The 21,767-nt window shown below is 43.3% G+C and overlaps 1 protein-coding gene across 1 annotated transcript in view; it reads left to right on the top strand.

Annotated features, from left to right (window-relative positions):
- LOC126481086 (lachesin-like) overlaps positions 1-21,767 on the top strand; it is a 539,555-nt gene that overhangs the window by 399,060 nt on the left and 118,728 nt on the right. The window contains exons 3-4 of the mRNA XM_050104587.1: positions 8,769-8,976; positions 12,442-12,600. Of these exons, the coding sequence (XP_049960544.1) occupies positions 8,769-8,976; positions 12,442-12,600 (367 nt within the window). The remainder of the gene's footprint in view (positions 1-8,768; positions 8,977-12,441; positions 12,601-21,767) is intronic.

Genomic DNA, 21,767 nt, shown 5'->3' with positions numbered 1-21,767 from the left:
AGGATTATTTAAAAGTTGTGCGTTTTCGTACAAATCCCTTCCCTTATTCCATGGTAACCACAATTAAATATAAAACGATTAACGTCAGACGTCTCCCGGTTGAAATAGTCCTGTCCGTAACACAGTAGATTACACTATGGAGAAAATGTGACACTCTCGTGGTTAAATCTCGTAAGAGTGAGGGAGTGTTGAACTTTGAGAATACTGTACCCAGGAGCACACGATGCTTTCTGGTCGGTGTTTCAATCTAGTGACTGATTTTAGAATCACATCAAGGAACACGCACTAAAGAGCACCACAGGCAATATCCCGCATATTCTGTTGTGTTGTTACGTGAGGTTGTGTTTTGTGCAGCATTTGTAAACTTTTTGAGTTCTACATATTTAAGTACTGCAGAATATATTAAAGCTATTTGGACGACACTCTTAATTCTTCAGTTACGGAATTTTATGGCAAGTAGATTTCTGTATATGTTTAAAACTAATTACATAACGTGTGAACGGTCAACTGACACTTCGTCCGACGTTCACCATCTTGTACCTTGGAACGGAAGAATGTTTCTTACCATGGAATTTGTGATATTTGCAAATAACCTGAGATTTATTAATGTCTTAATTTTACCTATCTTGTAAACGAAAATTCGTGTCAGTTTCCAGTAGCTTCTATTTTAAAAAGTATTTAACTTATGACTGGTTTTCGAAAATACGTACTTCTTCCCACTTTGATCTCATTTACTGACTACTGGTGTGCAGAACAGTAAGAATGTAACAGACAGACTACTAAATACAGTATCAACAAGATTTTCTCGATTGTAACATTTTTAAATTTCGATAGGATGTTTGTTGTTGGGTACATGGCTGTGTTGTACCTTGGAACACTTTTTGACTTTTGGAAAAGCCTAACTTTTCCGGAGTAAATTTGTTAATTTCAGAACAAAGACTGCAGCAAACAAAAGGTTAATGCAATCATTTAAAAGTGGAATAAGAAAACACGTTAAACTTCTGTTATTCGCTAGAGGGAAAAGTTTTTCAGGAGTAACTTTCCTTACAAAATAACGAACATAACAATTAGAAAACTGAGTGAAACCTAATGCATGTTTTCTATAGGCAGTGAAAACAAACTCACTTTGGTTTAAAAAGCTCCCTGCTCCCATCAATGTATTCTCACCGAGGGCTGTAATCTGTGAAGCACCAAACTGAGCAGCATTTGCCTTGAGATTGGTGTACAGACTGTAATACCGGTACATCTTTTTCACAGTTTTCGAAAGTGAAAATTACAACTATGCTCATTAAATTACCTAACACGTATTAATTACCATGCAATCACGAAGAGGTATACAGAAGAATACTTTAAAGATTTTGATATCACTGTGAAGATTTTTCTTTTTTTTTTTGTTTTTTTTTTTTGTTTTTGGTTGTATAGAATATTGAAAATGAAGGCAACAGTGCTTCTCTCGCATAAGGACCGTAGAATTTCAAGGTTTCTTTTTCACGTATCCTTGAAAATTGACATTTTATCCATACTATGAAAAAATTGGCGATGTCCGAGTAGGACTCACGCACTGGGGGTTCCTACAAACTAAATTACGTGTATAGACAGTTAATCTATTCCGGGACACAACAATCTCGAGCAATTTTGCGTGTTATCGACATTGATGCTGCCAAGATATAGGTCCCAGGTATTCCAAGATTTTCTCAGAATGTTTAATTTCAACAATATAACTGTGACAAAATCATGCAGGAGGCATGTGATCATTATTATAATTATCAGCAGTTCTCCACTCAGGCTGACCGGGTTGGTATGGTGAAAATCAAACATAAGGCAAGTAGTAACTTTACTGTTCATGTGATGCGTTTCGGAATTTATCCATCATCAGATATCCAGGAGTGATTAATGCACGTAGATGTGGCGTTTCAAGTTGTATGTGAAACGGACTTTCGCGGACTAGTTCTCGCCTGATGCTTGCGACCCAGCCAGCCTAAATGCAGAACTGCTGATTTTTTTAATTCTGTGTGTGACGCCAGTTAGTAAATGACAAAACAAATATTTTTTTCGTGTGATGTGGCTACAAACTAACAATTTTCGGATTTTAACCTTTACTTGTACTGTGAAACCTTGCTCCTAGTCAAATTTCGTGATCGTAGGTCTACTGGAATTATCCTATAGGTTTTGATTCGTCAGTTTGTAACAAAATGTGTGCCATAAGTGCTCGTACCTTTTGATTCCATTAACTTAGAAGCTAAGTTAGTTAAGCAAAGTTAGGTTATCTGAAGAAATGTTATGTTATATTGTGGTCTTCAGACCGAAAACTGGTTTGATGCAGCTCTCCTTGCTACTCTGTCCTGTACAAGCCTCTTCATTTGTGAATAATTACTGCAGTTTACATCCGCCTGAATATGCTTAGTGTATTCATCTCTTTGTCTCCCCCTATGGTTTTTACCACCCATGCTTCTCTCCAGTACTACACTGGTGGTCACTTGATGCTTGAGAATGTGTCCTATCAACTGATCGCTTCTTTTAGTCAAGTTGTCCCACATATTTCTTGTCTCCTCAGTTCTGTTCAATACCTTCTCATTAGTTACTCGATCTCATCATCAGATCTTCAGCTTTCTTGTATAACCCCACATTTCAAAAGTCTCTATTCTCTTCTTGCATTAACTTTGCAGTAGGCGAACCCTCGGGAAAAATTACGTTTGTAGTTTCCCCGTGCTTTCAGCCGTTTGCAATAGCAGCCCTGCAAGGCCATTCTGATTGGCGTTACAGGGCCAAATCAGACAGTCATCCAGACTGTCACCACTGCAACTGCTAAACAGGCTGCTGCGCTTCTTCAGGAAACAATTTTATTTGACCGCTCAACAGATACCCCACCGTTGTCGTTGTGCCTATCGTGTGGCATCCTTACCACTGAGGCACGCGAGTAAGGTCCACGCTTCATGGGGGAAGGGGGAAATGTCACAGTGTTTTTAAATTTATTTATTATTTCCGGGGAGCAAGTGAAGATGAAATACAGCTTGGAAAAGTCAGCCAAGCTTTATGAACTAACAAATTAGACACCAGAATGTGTCAAGTTTTAACTTCCTGGAGTCACTGATACATGTCAACAGTTTACCGGTTTTAAATTTTTTTTAATTCTTAACGAAGACTAAATGACGTGCGTAAACTTGGGATACCAAACGAAGTTATTAGAAGTATAAAAATATGCTATAATTGTGAACATTAAAATGAAAATAACGGCGGATATAATGACAAATCAATTACGTCTGACATGAAACAGTATAAAAATGATAGCACGATTATACAGGGTATAAAAGCAAAATTTGTGACTAGATTAAGGATTTATTGATAGGAAGATGCAGTATATCATCCTTGATGAAGATTTATGGACAGAAGCAAAACTAAAGTTCAGACGTGCCCCATGGAAGTATTTTCGGACCAGTCATGTTCAGGTGGTACATTAATGACATGGACTACTACATTAAAAGTAAGTTCAACTTCTCGTAGATGATGCAGTATGCAGTTATTAATAATGGCGTACGCGAGAGTCATTCAGAAGTTTAATATATTTTCTTATTCCATTATGAAATGATAGCATTCAATTTATGTGGATTGCAATATTTTTATGAAATTACCAAAAGTTCTCCGAAGAAGTAAGGTGTTTCCAAATGTGAAAAACTGTTCAAAGGTGCAACACCGTCGTGTACCCAGGAACAAATATTCTATTCAAATTTAAGGTTATTGCAATAGATAAAATCTTGGCAGTACTGCATTTAATGACCTATGTGTTACATTATTACTCTACTACACGTTATTGCAATAGAGAAAATCTTGTCAGTACTGCATTTAATGGCCTATGTGTTGCATTGTTACTCTACTACATATCAATATTCAGCAAATGAGGTCATGTTAACAGGTGGTGTTATAGAAAACTTGTTACACGTTAAAAACATTTTGAAATAGAAGGTACTGGCAATTAAAACAAATTTTCATTTTAAAGACAGGGAAAATTTTTAACACACTTAACAAACTCATTTCATCTGAAAATATCGCGAGTTGCATGGTCAACCTTCCACACTTTATTTAACTAGTTTTAAAAATGTACGGAATTTTACTCACCATAAAATTCTGTAAATGAAGAATTAACAATATCCCCGAAATAGCTGTAATATATTATACAGCACTTACAAATGTAGAGCTCGTATCGTAATACTTACAAAACACAACCTCATCCCTCATAAAAATACAAACAACAGAAAATTCCGGGAACTGCTCACGGCGGATTCTAGTGTGTGAGCCCAACAATGTCATTCCGACCAGGAAACGTCAGGTACACAATCCTCCAGGTTCAGCACTCTCCCCAGCTATTTGCTGAAATGCTACACAAATATCCAGTCGGGTCTTAACATTGTTCGAAAATAATTCAAAGATTTTCGCCGTGTTTCAGATGATTTGTAAAGTAGAATTGTGTACTTCGAAACACAGAAAAGATGTATCGTAGGATTACAACGTCGATGAATCACATCTGAAATCAGCAGACTCGTACAAATACATGTGCGTAACAGTCTGTAGGGGCACAACATGTAATGATTACTTAGGATCAGGCATAGGTAAGGTGGTAGGTATTCTTCGGTTTGTTGGAAAGATACTGGTAAAACGCCATCTGCAAAGTATACTGCTTGCAATTAACTTGCGAGTCCATTCTTAGAGGATTGCTCAAGTGTGTGGTATTCATATCAGATAGGACTTACAGGGGACGCTGAACGCATACAAAGTAGAGCGGCACGAATGGTCTCAATTTGTCTGACTCTTCGTAAAATGTCAGAGAAATGTTGAAGAGAATGAATTAGCAAATGCTTGAAGATAGACGTGAAGTGTCCTGCGTAACTAGCTTGTTGCATTTCGGTTGCTCTGAAAGGAGGGACTGGACCATAATGGAGAGAACATCATTATTGACGTTCATATATGTCAACGTAATTTATTAAACTCACAACTATTAAAGTTAAGGAAGATCGCTTTAGTTAAAAAAGACAAAAGTCTAATTTTGAGATTTTCTAAACAGTTTTAAACCGGATTAAATTTAAAAAATTCTGCGATTAAATATAGAGTGTTTAATAAGAAAACTGCTTCATGATTTAAATATTTAATGAAGGCTAATAAAGTTAGTCAGTAGAAAGAGACTTTAATAACTACCGCCAAAATTTAAAAATGAATTGCTAAGGTTGTCCCTTAGGAGATAATACCAAATAACAGAAACTAACTTCCTGCTGACCCACAACTGTGATGTGTGGCTTCAGTTTTACAAATGGAAAAGTTTCAGGAGTAGCAGCAAACATCGATGTAAAAGAAAGAAAAAAAAAAGCAACGTCGGGACACCTTACATCACGGGCAGCCTGGGGAGTACTGGGATCTCCTCTTTCGATACCACACAATGAATAATTTTAAACGCAGGAAACACTATATTAAAAGGCTTTAAGTAAGATTTCAGCCGAAAAGAGAGCGCACAGGCTACCAAACCCAACTTAAGCAAACACCCCCCAAGCGGAATACAGTAAACAATAGACCCAAAAACAGTATCTTAAATTCCCCGTGTGTGAACACACAAGGGCTAAGCTGCTGCCTCACGATACCAAAGTAAAATTTCACAGCAATATGATTTCATCGTGTAACAAAAAAGTGGAATTTACAGTGCCACAACGAAGCCCAGATTTACTTCAGCACAAAATATAAGCAGTAGTACCTTTGTTATTCTGAAAATATGTCTTAAGTTCAAAGCATACACAGTAATTAGGCTGAACTGTGCCGTCTCTTAAATCAGAGTCTGAGCAGATCACCGCGTTTAACAGTCAATGTCTCTGAAAAAGAAAACGGTCGGTCAGAGGGACCAAAACAAACTCTCACCAATTTCACTTCAAGGTGTAACGAATTGGGTAGCACACCAACATCAGAGGATCTCCAAACAATTTGCAATGTCAAGCGGCGGCTATGGCGAGACGAAGCATCTCCGTCGTTTCTAGGTCGTCGGTTCAATACACAGTATAATACACACCCTTTGCCATAGGTTTCACATTGGTTTGTAATAACAGACTAATGTGAAGCCTATGGTAAGGGTGCTTTAACGATATATTTTTTCATTTACACGTCAAGTTCCGTAAGATCAAATTGAGGAGCAGATTTCCAAGGTCACGGAAAGTATCAGCACACGAAAAAGAATTACCTTAATTTTTCCAGGAACTCCTCAACAGAATAGGAGTGACCCATGAGGAAACTCTTGAGTTTTGATTTGAAAGCGCGTGGATTACTGCTAAAATTTTTGAATTCTTTAGGTGGCTTATTGAAAATGGATGCAGCAGTATACTGCACATCTTTCTGCACAAGAGCTACGGAAGTCCGATCCAATTGCTGGTTGGATTTCTGCCGGCAATTAACTGAGTGAAAGCTGCTCGTTCTTGGGAATAAGCTGATGTTGTTAATAAGAAAAGACAGTAAAGTATATATATATATATATATATTGAGAGGCCAATGTCAAAATTCCCAGACTAGTGAATACGAGTCGACAAGAGGTTCGCGAATTTATACCACTTATTGACCGAACCGCCCGTTTCTGAGCCAAAAATTTCCTTTTAGAATAGGAAGAGTTACCCCAAAATATAATACCATATGAAATAAGCGAGTGAAAATAAGCGAAGTAGACTAATTTTCGTGTCTTACGATCACTTACTTCAGGTATCGTTCGAATAGTAAAAAGACAGCATTAAGTCTTTGAACAAAATCCTGAACGTGGGCTTTCCACGACAGTTTACTATCTGAACACATAGAAATTTGAACTGTTCAGTTCCACTAATCATATGCCCATTCTGTGAAATTAAAACGTCGGGTTCTGTTGAATTATGTGTTAGAAACTGTAAGAACTGAGTCTTACTGCGATTTAGCGTTAGTTTATTTTCTACAAGGCATGAACTACTATGAAAAATTAGTGGCAGCGGTAGCGAACGATACAGAGTTGACAGGTGACTAAAACTTCCAAATCAGCGCTCGGCTTTCCAAAAGATACTTTGTCAAGAAATTACCATGAGCACCTCGATTCCGAGAAGTTATCGATTGATAGAGACAACTACTCTCAGCAACGACGTTTTTACGACTAACATGGACTTTAACAGCAGAGCGACGGATTATAACGTTTCAGAGCACTCCCCGATTGAATTCTGGCAAATAACAATGTGTGAACAGCGACACTACCCACCGCACGATACTTGTACGTCTGCTCACTGATCATCACCGTGGAGGGAGATATCTGCTTGGGCGCCGAAACACCGGCACGGGACGCTCAGTGCAAGGAGATGCAATGAATGAACCGATGGGTCGCTGAGTACGTAGGTACACACATGTATGGTGTGGATATGGCAGGCTGCGACTACGTTGAAAACCGCTCGAAGAGATGCATACTACTTGCCGGTCTGTGGCCGAGCGGTTCTAGGCGCTTTAGTCCGGGGCCGCGCTGCTGCTGCGGTCGCAGGTTCGCATCCTGCCTCGGGCATGGTCGTGTGTGATGTCCTTAGGTTAGTTAGTTTTAAGTAGTTCTAAGTCTAGGGGACTGATGACCTCAGATGTTAAGTCCCATAGTGATCAGAGCCGTTTGATGTATGCTACTTATTAACAGAGCACCTTTCAGGCAGGAGATGAGACAGTGGTCCTATTAGAAGTTAGCGTGGGATAAAATGTGGCCATCTGATATAGACGAACCACGACTACATGTCCATGTCCACTTGTCTGATTGTACATATCACACCGCAGATGACCTGTAGCTTCATCAGTACATTGCGCCACCCCAAATTTCTCAGAATGTTTAGAGAACATGGAGCTGAGTGTGCTTATCTGCTCTCCAGGCTGACCTACTGATCAATGTTGATAAGCTAAGAGTAGCGATTGAGCGGTCGTGGATCAGAACGATTCCCTCTCCGAATTCCACACCACAATACGTCATTACTGATTTACATGTCTGTAGTTCAGTTCCTCAAGAGTGTAGGTGCAAGTGGCTATGGGGAAAGGTAAAGGTGTTGGGGAGGTGAAGGATGAAGAAGCGGAACAAGAAAATGTATTGGAAGGCGCAAAAATTGGGAAGCCTGTGGGCATGTATGAAAGATATCTCTCCCCCACAGACGCGCGTGTGTCTTATTTTCGGCTGACAGATAGAACCACTTTAGTTATGCCAATTGAGCCAACGCCACGTAAATATAAGAGCTATTTTTTGCATTGGTTGTCTTGCTTTTTGCGGATTTGTGTTTGTCGATAGTAAATGAATGAAGGAGGAATCATGGCATTGGTGCAATAAATGGGAAAGAGGACTGTGTGATTTCCGTATTTTGAATTTTTGTCATAAAAAAGAATTATTGCAATATGTACTATTTTTTACCTTTTGTTGATGTAAATAAACGAAAATAAGAGCTAGGTAGCAGTGATGATTAATTGGACACTTTATTGTAGTCGGAAGGGGAAAAACAGCGAGATGAGGAAGGGTGAGGTCGGGCTCTGAGCCCCAGTTACTCTAGTTCTACCGATGGTTCAGGGCCTTAAGTTACATCGGAACCTGCTGTAGATATACCGGGATAATGTAAATTAGAACTGAGGATATCTCCAATAATTGAGAAATTTTCGAAGTACTGATACTAGATCTGCCGACAGAAGTATCTTATTTACCACCAAATTCGTGAGTTGCTACTGCCCCACGCTCACACAGGTCCGCTCCCACAGTGGTGTATTTTCCTTTTCGGCAGGTGGCGTGGCTGCGCGTAGACACGCAGACGATCCTGACGATCGCGGCGCACGTGATCACCAAGAACCACCGCATCGGCGTGACGCACAGCGACCGGCGCACCTGGTTCCTGCACATCCGCGACGTGCGGGAGTCCGACCGCGGCTGGTACATGTGCCAGATCAACACCGACCCCATGAAGAGCCAGCTCGGCTACATGCAGGTCGTCGGTGAGTGCGACAAGCGCGTATTGTGATTTTTACTCTCTCCCTGAATTAAAACTGTTGTTCCTTCCTAAGATCTACCCCATGGAAGTTGTTGTGGGCTTTTTTCTTCTTTTCGTACGGGCCAGCAATCTGTTGTTTGGTTTGATGTGGACCGTGACTGCTTATGCTGTGCCAACTTCTTCCTTTCAAAGCTCCACTTGCACCCTACAACCTCAGTTATTTCTTGGCTGTATTCCAATCTCTGTCTTCCCCACAGTTTTCACTCTATACGAATGCCTCTGCTACCACTCATGTTATTCCGCGATGTATCAACACATGTCCTGTCATTCTCGCTTCTCATTGTGAATGTTTTCCATATTTTTCTATCTGCGGAGAACGTCCTCATTCCTTACCTGACCATTCCACCAAATTTTCGACATACTCCCACAAAACCACATTTCATACACTTAAGAGCTCTGTCTTACCCGGTTTTCCTTCAGTCACTGATTCACCTGCACACAATGCTGTGATCCAAAAGTACATTCTCAGAAATTTTTCTTCAAATTTAGGCCTGCTTTTGATACTAGTAGACTTCCTTTGGCTATGACTGCCCTCGTTGCCTGCACTAATCTGCTTTTTGTGTCCTCATTGCTTCTCCAATCATCTGTTATTTTGCTTTCAATTCCTTTATTTTATGTAGTACTTGGTCCCCAATTTTGATGTTAAGTTTATCGCTTAGTCTTATCTGTTACTCGTTAATACTTCCAGTTTATTGCGGTTTACTTAAGAAATAGTGTGTACTCATTGTATTGTTCATCACAGACAACAGCTCCTGAATTCTTCGTCGCTTTCACTGAGGTTGATAACGTCCATCAGAACTTGTAACTGATAACATTTTACCAAGAATTTTACTCTCAGTCTTGAAACTTTTATTTCTGCCATTGCTCATTTGATGTACAGATAGATCTGTAGGCGTGAACGACTGCACGCCTGGCTTGCACACTTTTAATCCGAGCACTTCGTTCTTGCTTTTATTGTTGCCTCGTACTCATATTTGTTCCAGATTTTCTAACACTTTCCACCACTATACGTCACCGAACGCCGTCATCGGGTGCCATAAAATGTGTTATATTATAAGCATAAATGTTGTATTAAGCAAATATCATTAACTGATCTATTATAACGCTTATATTCTCAGAACGTTATGTACCAGGAGGAGATATGACTCAGTAAATGTACATGATTCTCGTTTTACGAAATGATTGCTTTCAGATCGTCTAAAAAACTGTTTCGTCATGATTTTCCTAGTATGAGAATAACTATTGACCAGAAATATATGCCGAAAGGCCTATCTAAAACCCAAAAGCCAAATTTCACTGAGGTCAGTCCAGCCGGGCAGTGCTGACTGTCTGTCAGTCAAGCGTATTAGCGCCACAGTTGCTGACACATCCTTCCGCTGCTAACAGATTACAAAGTACACCGTGGCCATTCACCAGGAGTTCAGCTCCTCCTTTCAAGAAGCAGCAATCCCAATTACGCACCTAAACTTTCGACACTTGTCTGACTCTCAGACCTCATCAGGATCACCCTCCGAACCGTCTTGCCTGTTGCACAGGACAACATTGCTGGTCATTTGCCCACTGAGCAGGGCTTCTCTTTTTCCACTATAGATGACTGTCTCTGAAGCATCAATAAAGAGGAATTTTCACATCTACAACAAAGTGCATACAATTATTCATCTCACAACGTTCTTTGTTATGTGACAAAGACATTAATACGGTGGTGAATCTAGGAGCACAGATTGACTGAACCTTAGCTACAAGATGTAAGTTTTACATGAGACCAAGGTAATGATCTTGAAAACTCTATAAATCAAGTCAATAAGATTAATGATTTAAAATATGTTTACACTACTGCACCATCTGTAGAAAAATCAACGAAAAGCTTCATCAGTAAATACACCTAGCTATACTAATTGGATACATAGCGAAATCTCAATTTTAGAGACACTGAGGTTTAGGGTTGAAACATTTTGGACCCTTCAGTTCATCTTGCTACACACTACACTTTTTATTTACAAATGATGCAGAAGTACGTGTGGCAAATTGCAAACCGTCAGACTAATTAATGTAATGTACTTGATCACCTTAATTGTCACGAATAAGATTAAAGCAATAGAGCGCTAGATATAGCAGTGACTTCCAAATAGATTATTATTAGTTTTGTTTCTATGTGAGCCAGTTACTTTGAGCGCATCAAATTGTTGTTGAGGATACATCCTGAAAATGTATGCATATGTTACTCAGAAGAGTTTTCCATCTGACTGGGAGTTAGACTTGGAGCAGCCGACTTGTAATAATTCGTTGCGTCAACGTGGTGTCAATTACTGCTGCAATTAGAGCTGCAGGTGCAGTTCGATGCGCCAGAACCATACGCCGATCTCGATGGTCTTCCCTCTCGGTAGTCCCACGTGGCCGTCCGGTGCCCCCAGTCTTCTTGCGACCGTACATTCTAGCGACCACCGCTGACAGAAATTGTGTAGTGTGTCTACATTCCTGCAAAGTCTTTGTGTAGTTTCGCAGAAGGGACAATCAGCTTCTCTTAGACCTATTACAGGAGGTGCCTTACAGGCATTTTTGACTAGCAACTCACAAAGTCAAATATCGAAGGTAACTACTGCTCACGACATTTATACGTGTATTTAAAGCAAACCTGATTGCCGTCTCACAGTGGCGCTGCTAGCGCCACTCTTAAGCGACTGGCAAATAGACATCATCTTTCACATGGAGAAGCACGCCTCCAACATTCGTTTATGTTGCACAACTCCTTCTTGGTCTACTATTTGTTCCCTTCAGCGTATTTTGGAACCGTAAAATCAATTTTCGGCCTCAGAATCCGCGCGATGACGCACGACCATACTATCGTCCTGCAAACTTGAACCGATCAGGTTTTACCCCCTGGTGATAACACTCCAGGCTACTGCTGCCCTTCTGTCATCCAGATTACTTCGTGTCCTCGGGCTCCCACCAGTCGCAGATATTGAAACTTTCATCTGCTTGGTGTAGCAGATACCATCATAACGAACGTGAGAGCGGTATGCTGATCCCACGCCCCTCCTATCCGCATCCTCCACTGAGGATGTGACGATGACACGGCAGTCGGGTGGTCCCGGTAGGCCACTCGTGGCCTGCAGACGGAGTACTTGCTTGGTGTAGCGGACGATTCCAGCCGCTGCCTCTTCGCGAACGATGCTTACCTGTGTCCCAAATCTTGGACACCGCAACACGCCGCACATCAAAACAACTGGGAGTCTGTTCGCGCCTGTCTGCCGTCTGTAATGCACAGCATTTACCCGCGTCAGTACGCAATGTCTCAACCAAGATCGCGTTATATTTAGGTCAGATTCCACATACTTTTGGTGCGGCCACAGGAAACTGCCAACATCTTATATAATGAGTGATGGTCTGATGTGAGTGGTGGTTGTTTCAGTGCCGCCCGACATCCTGGACCAGCCGACCAGCTCAGACCTCGTGGCACGCGAGGGCGACAACGTGACTCTGCGCTGCGCCGCCTCCGGCGTCCCGGCGCCTACCATCACGTGGCGGCGCGAGGGCGGGCAGCCCATACCCATGCCCGGCGGCCGCGACGGTCAGTGTCTACAGCAGCGGCTGCATGGCTTCACCTCACGACTTAGGCTGGTGGTTCACACAAACTCTGTCTGGTCAAAAGTGTCAGGATACACTGCGACGGATGCATGGCTTCACCATATCATCGGGGCCTATGCACTACTGGCCATTAAAATTGCTACACCACGAAGATGACGTGCTACAGACGTAAAATTTAACGGACAGGAAGAAGATGCTGCGATATGCAAAAGATTAGCTTTTCAGAGCATTCACACAAGGCGCCGGTGGCGACACCTACAACTTGCTGACATGAGGAAAGTTTCCAACCCATTTCTCATACACGAAGAGCATTTGACCGACGTTACCTGGTGAAACGTTGTTGTGATGCCTCGTGTAAGGAGGAGAAATGCGTACCATCACGTTTCCGGCTTTGATAAAGGTCGGATTGTAGCCTATCACGATTGCGGTTTATCGTATCGCGACATTGCTGTTCGCGTTGGTCGAGAGCCAATGACTGTTAGCAGAATATGGAATCGGTGGGTTCAGGAGGGTAATACGGAATGCCGTGCTGGATCCCAAAGGCCTCGTATCACTAGCAGTCGAGATGACAGGCATCTTATCCGCATAGCAGCAACGTATCGTGCAGCCACGTCTCCACCCCTGAGTCAACAGATGGGGACGTTTGCAAGCACCAGCCGTTCCAAGATCACTTCGACGACGTATGCAGCAGCATGGACTATCAGCTTAGAGACCATGGCTGCGGTTACCCTTGACGTTGCATCACAGACAGGAGCGCCTGTGATGGTGTATTCAACGACGAACCTGGGTGCACGAATGGCAAAACGTCATTTTTCGGATGAACCCAGGTTCTGTTTACAGCATCATGATGGTCGCATCCGTGAACGCACATTGGAATCGTGTATTCGTCATCGCCATACTGGTGTATCACCCGGCTTGATGGTATGGGGTGCCATGGTTACACGTCTCGGTCACCTCTTGTTCGCATTGACGGCACTTTGAACAGTGGACGTTACATTTCAGATGTGTTACGACCCGTGGCTCTAGCCTTCATTTGATCCCTGCGAAAACCTACATTTCAGGAGGATAATGCACGACCGCATGTTGGAGGTCCTGTACGGGCCTTTCTGGATACAGGAAATGTTCGACTGCTGCACTGGCTAGCGCATTCTCCAGAACTCTCACCAGTTGAAAACGTCTGGTCAATGGTGGCCGAGCGCCAGTCACTACTCTTGATGAACTGTGGTATCGTGTTGAAGCTGCATGGGAAGCTATACCTGTACACGCCATCCAAGCTCTGTTTGACTCAATGCCCAGGCATATGAAGGCCGTTATTACGGCCAGAGGTGGCTGTTCTGGGTACTGATTTCTCACGATCTATGCACCCAAATTGCGTGAAAATGTAATCGCATGTCAGTTCTTGTATAATAAATTTGTCCAATGAATACCCGTTTATCATCTGCATTTCTTCTTGGTGTAGCAATTTTAATGGCCAATAGTGTATTTCACACGTACAGTGCCTGGTCAAACTATCGATATACTACTGTGCATTGCGGAACTGACTAGAGTTGGACCCGCCAGTATAAAAGGAGACGAGGAGTGTTATGTTGTCCGTAGACAAGCAGTAAGGGGCGAACGGGCCGGCCAGGACTAAACATATACAATCGCGCGCTCACGCGAAAGATCTGTACCCAATGACTGGAAGTCGCGCAGGTCACACAAATATTCAACGACGGCAGTAAAAGTAATCCACTAAATTGCAGCCCAATATCATTAACTTCGATATTCAGCAGGACTTTGGAACATATATTGTGTTCGAACATTATGAATTACTTGGAAGTGAACGGTCTAAGGACACAGAGATAACACGGATTTATAAAACATCGTTCTTGTGAAACACAAATAACTCTTTACACACACGAAGTGTTGAGTGCTGTTGACAGGGGCTTTCAAACTGATTCCGTATTTTAGATTTCCAAAAGACTTTTGACATTGTGGGACACAAGCGGCTTTTAGTGAAATTGCGTGCTTATTGAATATTGTCTCAATTGTGTGACTGGATTCGTGATTTTGTGTCAGAGCGGCCACAGTCCGTAGTAATTGACGGAAAGTCAATGAGTAAAAGAGACGTTATTTCTGTCATTCCCCAAGGCAGCATTATAGGCCGCTGCTGTTGGTTATGTATGTAAACGATTTAGGGGACAATCTGAGCAGCCGTCTTAGGTTGTCTGCAGATGATGCTGTCGTTTATCGTTCAGTAAACTCATCATAAGATCAAACCAAAGTACAAAACTATTTGGGAATGATAACTCACTGGTGCGAAAATTGGCAGTTGACGCTTTTTTTTTTGGTCATCAGTCTACTGACTGGTTAGATGCGGCCCGCCACGAATTCCTTTCCTGTGCTAACCTCTTCATCTCAGAGTAGCACTTGCAACCTACGTCCTCAATTATTTGCTTGACGTAATCCAATCTCTGTCTTCCTCTACAGTTTTTGCCCTCTACAGCTCCCTCTAGTACCATGAAAGTCATTCCCTCATGCCTTAGCAGATGTCTAATCATCCTGTCCCGTCTCCTTATCAGTATTTTTCACATATTTCTTTCCTCTCCGATTCTGCGTAGAACCTCCTCATTCCTTACCTTATCAGTCCACCTAATTTTCAACATTCGTCTATAGCACCACATCTCAAATGCTTCGATTCTCTTCTGTTCCGGTTTTCCCACAGTCCATGTTTCACTACCATACAATGCTGTACTCCAGACGTACATCCTCAGAAATTTCTTCCTCAAATTAATGCCGGTATTTGATATTAGTATACTTCTATTGGCCAGAAATGCCTTTTTTGATATAGCCAGTCTGCTTTTGATGTTCTCCCTGCTCCGTCCGTCATTGGTTATTTTACTGCCTAGGTAGCAGAATTCCTTAACTTCATTGACTTCGTGACCATCAATCCTGATGTTAAGTTTCCCGCTGTTCTCATTTCTACTACTTCTCATTACCTTCGTCTTTCTCCGATTTACTCTCAAACCATACTGTGTACTCATTAGACTGTTCATTCCGTTCAGCAGATCATTTAATTCTTCTTCACTTTCACTCAGGATAGCAATGTCATCAGCGAATCGTATCATTGATATCCTTTCACCTTATATTTTAATTCCACTCCTGAACCTTTCTTTTATTTCCACCATTGCTTACACCCTTCTTAACACGAGCACTTCGTTCTTGATTGTCCACTCTTATTATTCCCTCTTGGTTGTTGTACATATTGCATATGACCCGTCTCTCCCTATAGCTTACCTCTACTTTTTTCAGAATCTCGAACCGCTTGCACCATTTTATATTGTCGAACGCTTTTTCCAGGTCGACAAATCCTATGAAAGTGTCTTGATTTCTCTTTAGCCTTGCTTCCATTATTATCCGTAACGTCAGAATTGCCTCTCTCGTCCCTTTACTTTTCCTAAAGCCAAACTGATCGTCACCTAGCGCATTCTCAGTTTTCTTTTCCATTCTTCTGTATATTATTCTTGTAAGCAGCTTCTATGCATGAGCTGTTAAGCTGATTGTGCGATAATTCTCGCACTTGTCAGCCCTTGCCGTCTTCGGAATTGTGTGGATGATGCTTTTCCGAAAGTCAGATGGTATGTCGCCAGACTCATATATTCTACACACCAACGTGAATAGTCGTTTTGTTGCCACTTCCCCCAATGATTTTAGAAATTCTGATGGAATGTTCTCTATCCCTTCTGCCTTATTTGACCGTACGTCCTCCAAAGCTCTTTTAAATTCCGATTCTGATACTGGATCCCCTATCTCTTCTAAATCGACTCATGTTTCTTCTTCTATCACATCAGACAAATCTTCGCCATCATTGAGGCCTTCAATGTATTCTTTCCAATGTATTCTCTCCCCTGCATTTAACAGTGGAATTCCTGTTTCACTCTTAATGTTACCACCGTTGCTTTTAATGCCACCAAAGGTTGTTTTGACTTTCCTGTATGCTGAGTCTGACCTTCCGACAATCATATCTTTTTCGATGTCTTCACATGTTTCCTGCAGCCATTTCGTCTTAGCTTCCCTGCACTTCCTACTTATTTCATTCCTCAGCGACTTGTATTTCTGTATTCCTGATTTTCCCAGAACATGTTTGTACTTCTTCCTTTTATCAATCAACTGAAGTATATCTTCTGTTACCCATGGTTTCTTCGCAGCTACCTTCTTTGTACCTATGCTTTCCTTCCCAGCTTCTGTGATGGCCCTTTTTAGAGATGTCCATTCCTCTTCAACTGTACTGCCTACTGCGCTATTCCTTATTGCTGTATCTATAGCGTTAGAGAACTTCAAACGTATCTCGTCATTCCTTAGTACTTCCGTATCACACTTCTTTGCGTATTTATACTTCCTGACTAATGTCTTGAACTTTAGCCTACTCTTCATCACTACTATATTCTGATCTGAGTCTGTATCTTCTCCTGGGTACGCCTGATTTCGGAATCTCTGTCTGACCATGATGTAATCTAACTGAAATCTTCCCGTATCTCCCGGCCTTTTCCAAGTATACCTCCTCCTTTTGTGATTCTTGAACTGGGTATTCGCTATTACTAGCTCAAACTTGTTACAGAACTCAATTAGTCTTCCTCCTCTCTCGTTCCTTGTCCCCTTTTCTTCTACTCCTTCCCCTACAACTGCATTCCAGTCGCCCATGACTATTAGATTTTCGTCCCCCTTTACATACTGCATTACCCTTTCAATACCCTCATACGCTTCCTCTATCTGTTCATCTTCAGCTTGCGACGTCGTCATGTATACCTGAACTATCGTTGTCGGTGTTTGTCTGCTGTCGATTCTGATTAGAACAACCCGGTCACTGAACTGTTCACAGTAACACACCCTCTGCCCTACCATCCTATTCATAACGAATACTACACCTGTTATACCATTTTCTGCTGCTGTTGATATTACCCGATACTCATCTGACCAGAAATCCTTGTCTTCCTTCCACTTCACTTCACTGATCCCCTATTATATCTACACTCCTGGAAATTGAAATAAGAACACCGTGAATTCATTGTCCCAGGAAGGGGAAACTTTATTGACACATTCCTGGGGTCAGATACATCACATGATCACACTGACAGAACCACAGGCACATAGACACAGGCAACAGAGCATGCACAATGTCGGCACTAGTACAGTGTATATCCACCTCTCGCAGCAATGCAGGCTGCTATTCTCCCATGGAGACGATCGTAGAGATGCTGGATGTAGTCCTGTGGAACGGCTTGCCATGCCATTTCCACCTGGCGCCTCACTTGGACCAGCGTTCGTGCTGGACGTGCAGACCGCGTGAGACGACGCTTCATCCAGTCCCAAACATGCTCAATGGGGGACAGATCCGGAGATCTTGCTGGCCAGGGTATTTGACTTACACCTTCTAGACCACGTTGGGTGGCACGGGATACATGCGGACGTGCATTGTCCTGTTGGAACAGCAAGTTCCCTTGCCGGTCTAGGAATGGTAGAACGATGGGTTCGATGACGGTTTGGATGTACCGTGCACTATTCAGTGTCCCCTCGACGATCACCAGTGGTGTACGGCCAGTGTAGGACATCGCTCCCCACACCATGATGCCGGGTGTTGGCCCTGTGTGCCTCGGTCGTATGCAGTCCTGATTGTGGCGTTCACCTGCACGGCGCCAAACACGCATACGACCATCATTGGCACCAAGGCAGAAGCGACTCTCATCGCTGAAGACGACACGTCTCCATTCGTCCCTCCATTCACGCCTGTCGCGACACCACTGGAGGCGGGCTGCACGATGTTGGGGCGTGAGCGGAAGACGGCCTAACGGTGTGCGGGACCGTAGCCCAGCTTCATGGAGACGGTTGCGAATGGTCCTCGCCGATACCCCAGGAGCAACAGTGTCCCTAATTTGCTGGGAAGTGGCGGTGCGGTCCCCTACGGCACTGCGTAGGATCCTACGGTCTTGGCGTGCATCCGTGCGTCGCTGCGGTCCGGTCCCAGGTCGACGGGCACGTGCACCTGCCGCCGACCACTGGCGACAACATCGATGTACTGTGGAGACCTCACGCCCCACGTGTTGAGCAATTCGGCGGTACGTCCACCCGGCCTCACGCATGCCCACTATACGCCCTCGCTCAAAGTCCGTCAACTGCACATACGGTTCACGTCCACGCTGTCGCGGCATGCTACCAGTGTTAAAGACTGCGATGGAGCTCCGTATGCCACGGCAAACTGGCTGACACTGACGGCGGCGGTGCACAAATGCTGCGCAGCTAGCGCCATTCGACGGCCAACACCGCGGTTCCTGGTGTGTCCGCTGTGCCGTGCGTGTGATCATTGCTTGTACAGCCCTCTCGCAGTGTCCGGAGCAAGTATGGTGGGTCTGACACACCGGTGTCAATGTGTTGTTTTTTCCATTTCCAGGAGTGTAGATTGAGCCTTTGCATTTCCCTTTTCAGATTTTCTAGTTTCCCTACAACGTTCAAGCTTCTGGCAATCCACGCCCTGACTCGTAGAACGTTATCCTTTCGTTGATTATTCAATCTTTTTCTCATGGTAACCTCCCCCTTGGCAGTCCCCTCCCGGAGATCCGAATGGGGGACTATTCCGGAATCTTTTGCCTATGGAGAGATCATCATGACACTTCTTCAATTACAGGCCACATGTCCTGTGGATACAAGTTACGTGTCTTTAATGCAGTGGTTTCCATTGCCTTCTGCATCCTCATGTCGTTGATCATTGCTGATTCGTCCCCCTTTAGGGGGAATTTCCCACCCCTTGGACAAGAGAGTGCCCTGAACCTCTATCCGCTCCTCCGCCCTCTTTGACAAGGCCGTTGGCAGAATGAGGCTGACTTCTTATGCCGGAAGTCTTCGGCCGCCAATGCTGATTATTTATCAAAATTTTGGCAGTGGCGGGGATCGAACCCGGGACCGAAGACATTTTGATTATGAATCAAAGACGCTACCCCTAGACCACGCTAAGTAATGAAAAATGTGAGGCAATCCACATTAGTCGTAAAAGAAATTCCTTAAACGTTGGCTACACGATAAGTCAGCCTAATCTAAAGGCCGTAAATTCAACCTAATATCTAGGAATTATATTTACAAACAATTTAAATTGGAAAGGAAACATAGGAAAAGTTGTGGGGAAGATAAACCTAAAACTTCCTTTTACTGGCAGAACGCTTAGAAAAGGTAACAGATCTACTAAAGAGACTGCCTACACTGCGCTTGTCCGTTCATATTTTGGAGTACTGCTGCGTGGTGAGGTGAGGGACCTAAGCAGATAGTTTTAAACGGAGTACATCAAGGAAGTTCAAAGAAGAGCAGAACGTTTTGTATCCTCGCGATATACGGGAGAGAGTGTTATGTACAAGATAGAGGATTTGGAAAGGACACCATTAAATCAAAGGCGTTATTCGTTGCAGCGGAATCTTCTTGCGATATTTCAACCACCAAATTTCTCCTCCGAATGCTAAAAAATTTTGTTTAAGCCGACCTACATAGCTAGAAACGATCATCATCATAAAATAAGGGAAACCCGAACTTGCACGGAAAGATACAGGAGTTCGTTTCTTACTCGAGCTGTTCAAGAGTGGAACGATAGAGAATTATTGTGAAGATGGTTCGATGAACCCTCTGCCAGGCACAAAAGTGTCATTTGCAGAGTATCCCTGTAGATGTAGACGTAGATGTAGATGGCACTTGAGTAATAAATCCATCAAGAACACTTCAACCCTTGTAAAGTAGCCCAAGTCAGCCCTTGTGATTGTGAAGTTCAAATACATTGGAGCAACTACAGATACATCGAGAACAGGCAGACCTCATGTACCGATGGTCAGGAATCGTGGAGTATTGCGGCATTGTGGAAGGTGGTAGTAAGAAATTTCATGAAATCAGCGGAATGAATCATTCGTGAGTTTCAAATTGCTCCGAGCGCTCCACCTAGCACAGTGATTGCCCATAGGGATTTGAAAAGAACTGGGTACAATGGACGCGCAGTTCCTCGTAACCCACACTTTTCTGTAGTGAACGCTAAGTGACGCTTGAGGTGGTGTAAACAGCGATGTCGATGAAAGAAGCATCACGCTATACCCTGTGGTAATCCGATCGAAGGGTTTGTGTTTGGCGAATTCCTGCAGAACGTTACCTGCCCCATGTGCAGCGATAACAGTGAAGTAAGGAGGGGCAGTTTTACGTGGTTAAGGTGTGGTCCCCCTATTTCCCTTAAGAAAGTGCTAAATGTGGAAGGATATGAACAGATTTTACAACAATGTGTACTACTTTCAGCAGAGGACGGTTCGGATGTTTGCTTCAGCTTGTCAGTACACTTTGTCATAAGGCAGCATCAGGGGCAACGATTTGTGAAAACAACGTTCGTGAATTGGGTCGTCGAACCGAGCGAGGTGGCGCAGTGGTTAGACACTGGACTCGCATTCGGGAGGACGACGGTTCAATCCCGCGTCCGGCCATCCTGATTTAGGTTTTCCGTGATTTCCCTAAATCGCTCTAGGCAAATGCTGGGATGGTTCCTTTCAACGGGCACGGCCGACTTCCTTCCCCGTCCGTCCCTAATCCGATGAGACCGATGACCTCGCTGTCTGGTCTCCTTCCCCGAAACAACCAACCAACCAACCAATTGGGTCGTCAGCGCAGGGTCCCGAACTGAACCCAATGGAACACCTTGGTGGGAGGGGCGGGAGGGAGGGGGAGGTGGCAGTTAGAACGCTACAGACCCACAACGTCCATCATCATTCCTCTCTTCTGGTTTTGTCTTTTGAGGTAGAATGGGCTGCCATTCCTCCACATTCAGACACATCATTGAAAGTGTCGCTAGCAGACTTCACGTCGTCTTAAAGACGAGGAGTGGACATACCCCATATTAACGTACACTAATAGTCGTTCAGGTAGTGTAGCGGTAAATCTTATACTATATATCCACCGTAGCCCGCAAGCCACAGTACAACACACTGCGGAGTGTATTTTGCACCAGTAGTAGCCTCACCTCGCTCCAGTCCATTCCAGAATGAAGAAAGAAACTATATGTGCCCTAACATCTCTTGCTCCACTCTCGTGATCCTGACATGAGGTATACGATGGATGATTATATCTAGAATGCCAGTGTCTTCAATTTAACCAACTTAGGTT

Source organism: Schistocerca serialis, chromosome 5, assembly GCF_023864345.2.
Source record: "Schistocerca serialis cubense isolate TAMUIC-IGC-003099 chromosome 5, iqSchSeri2.2, whole genome shotgun sequence".
Lineage (NCBI taxonomy): Eukaryota > Metazoa > Arthropoda > Insecta > Orthoptera > Acrididae > Schistocerca > Schistocerca serialis.
This window is presented reverse-complemented; position numbering and strand designations above follow the sequence as displayed.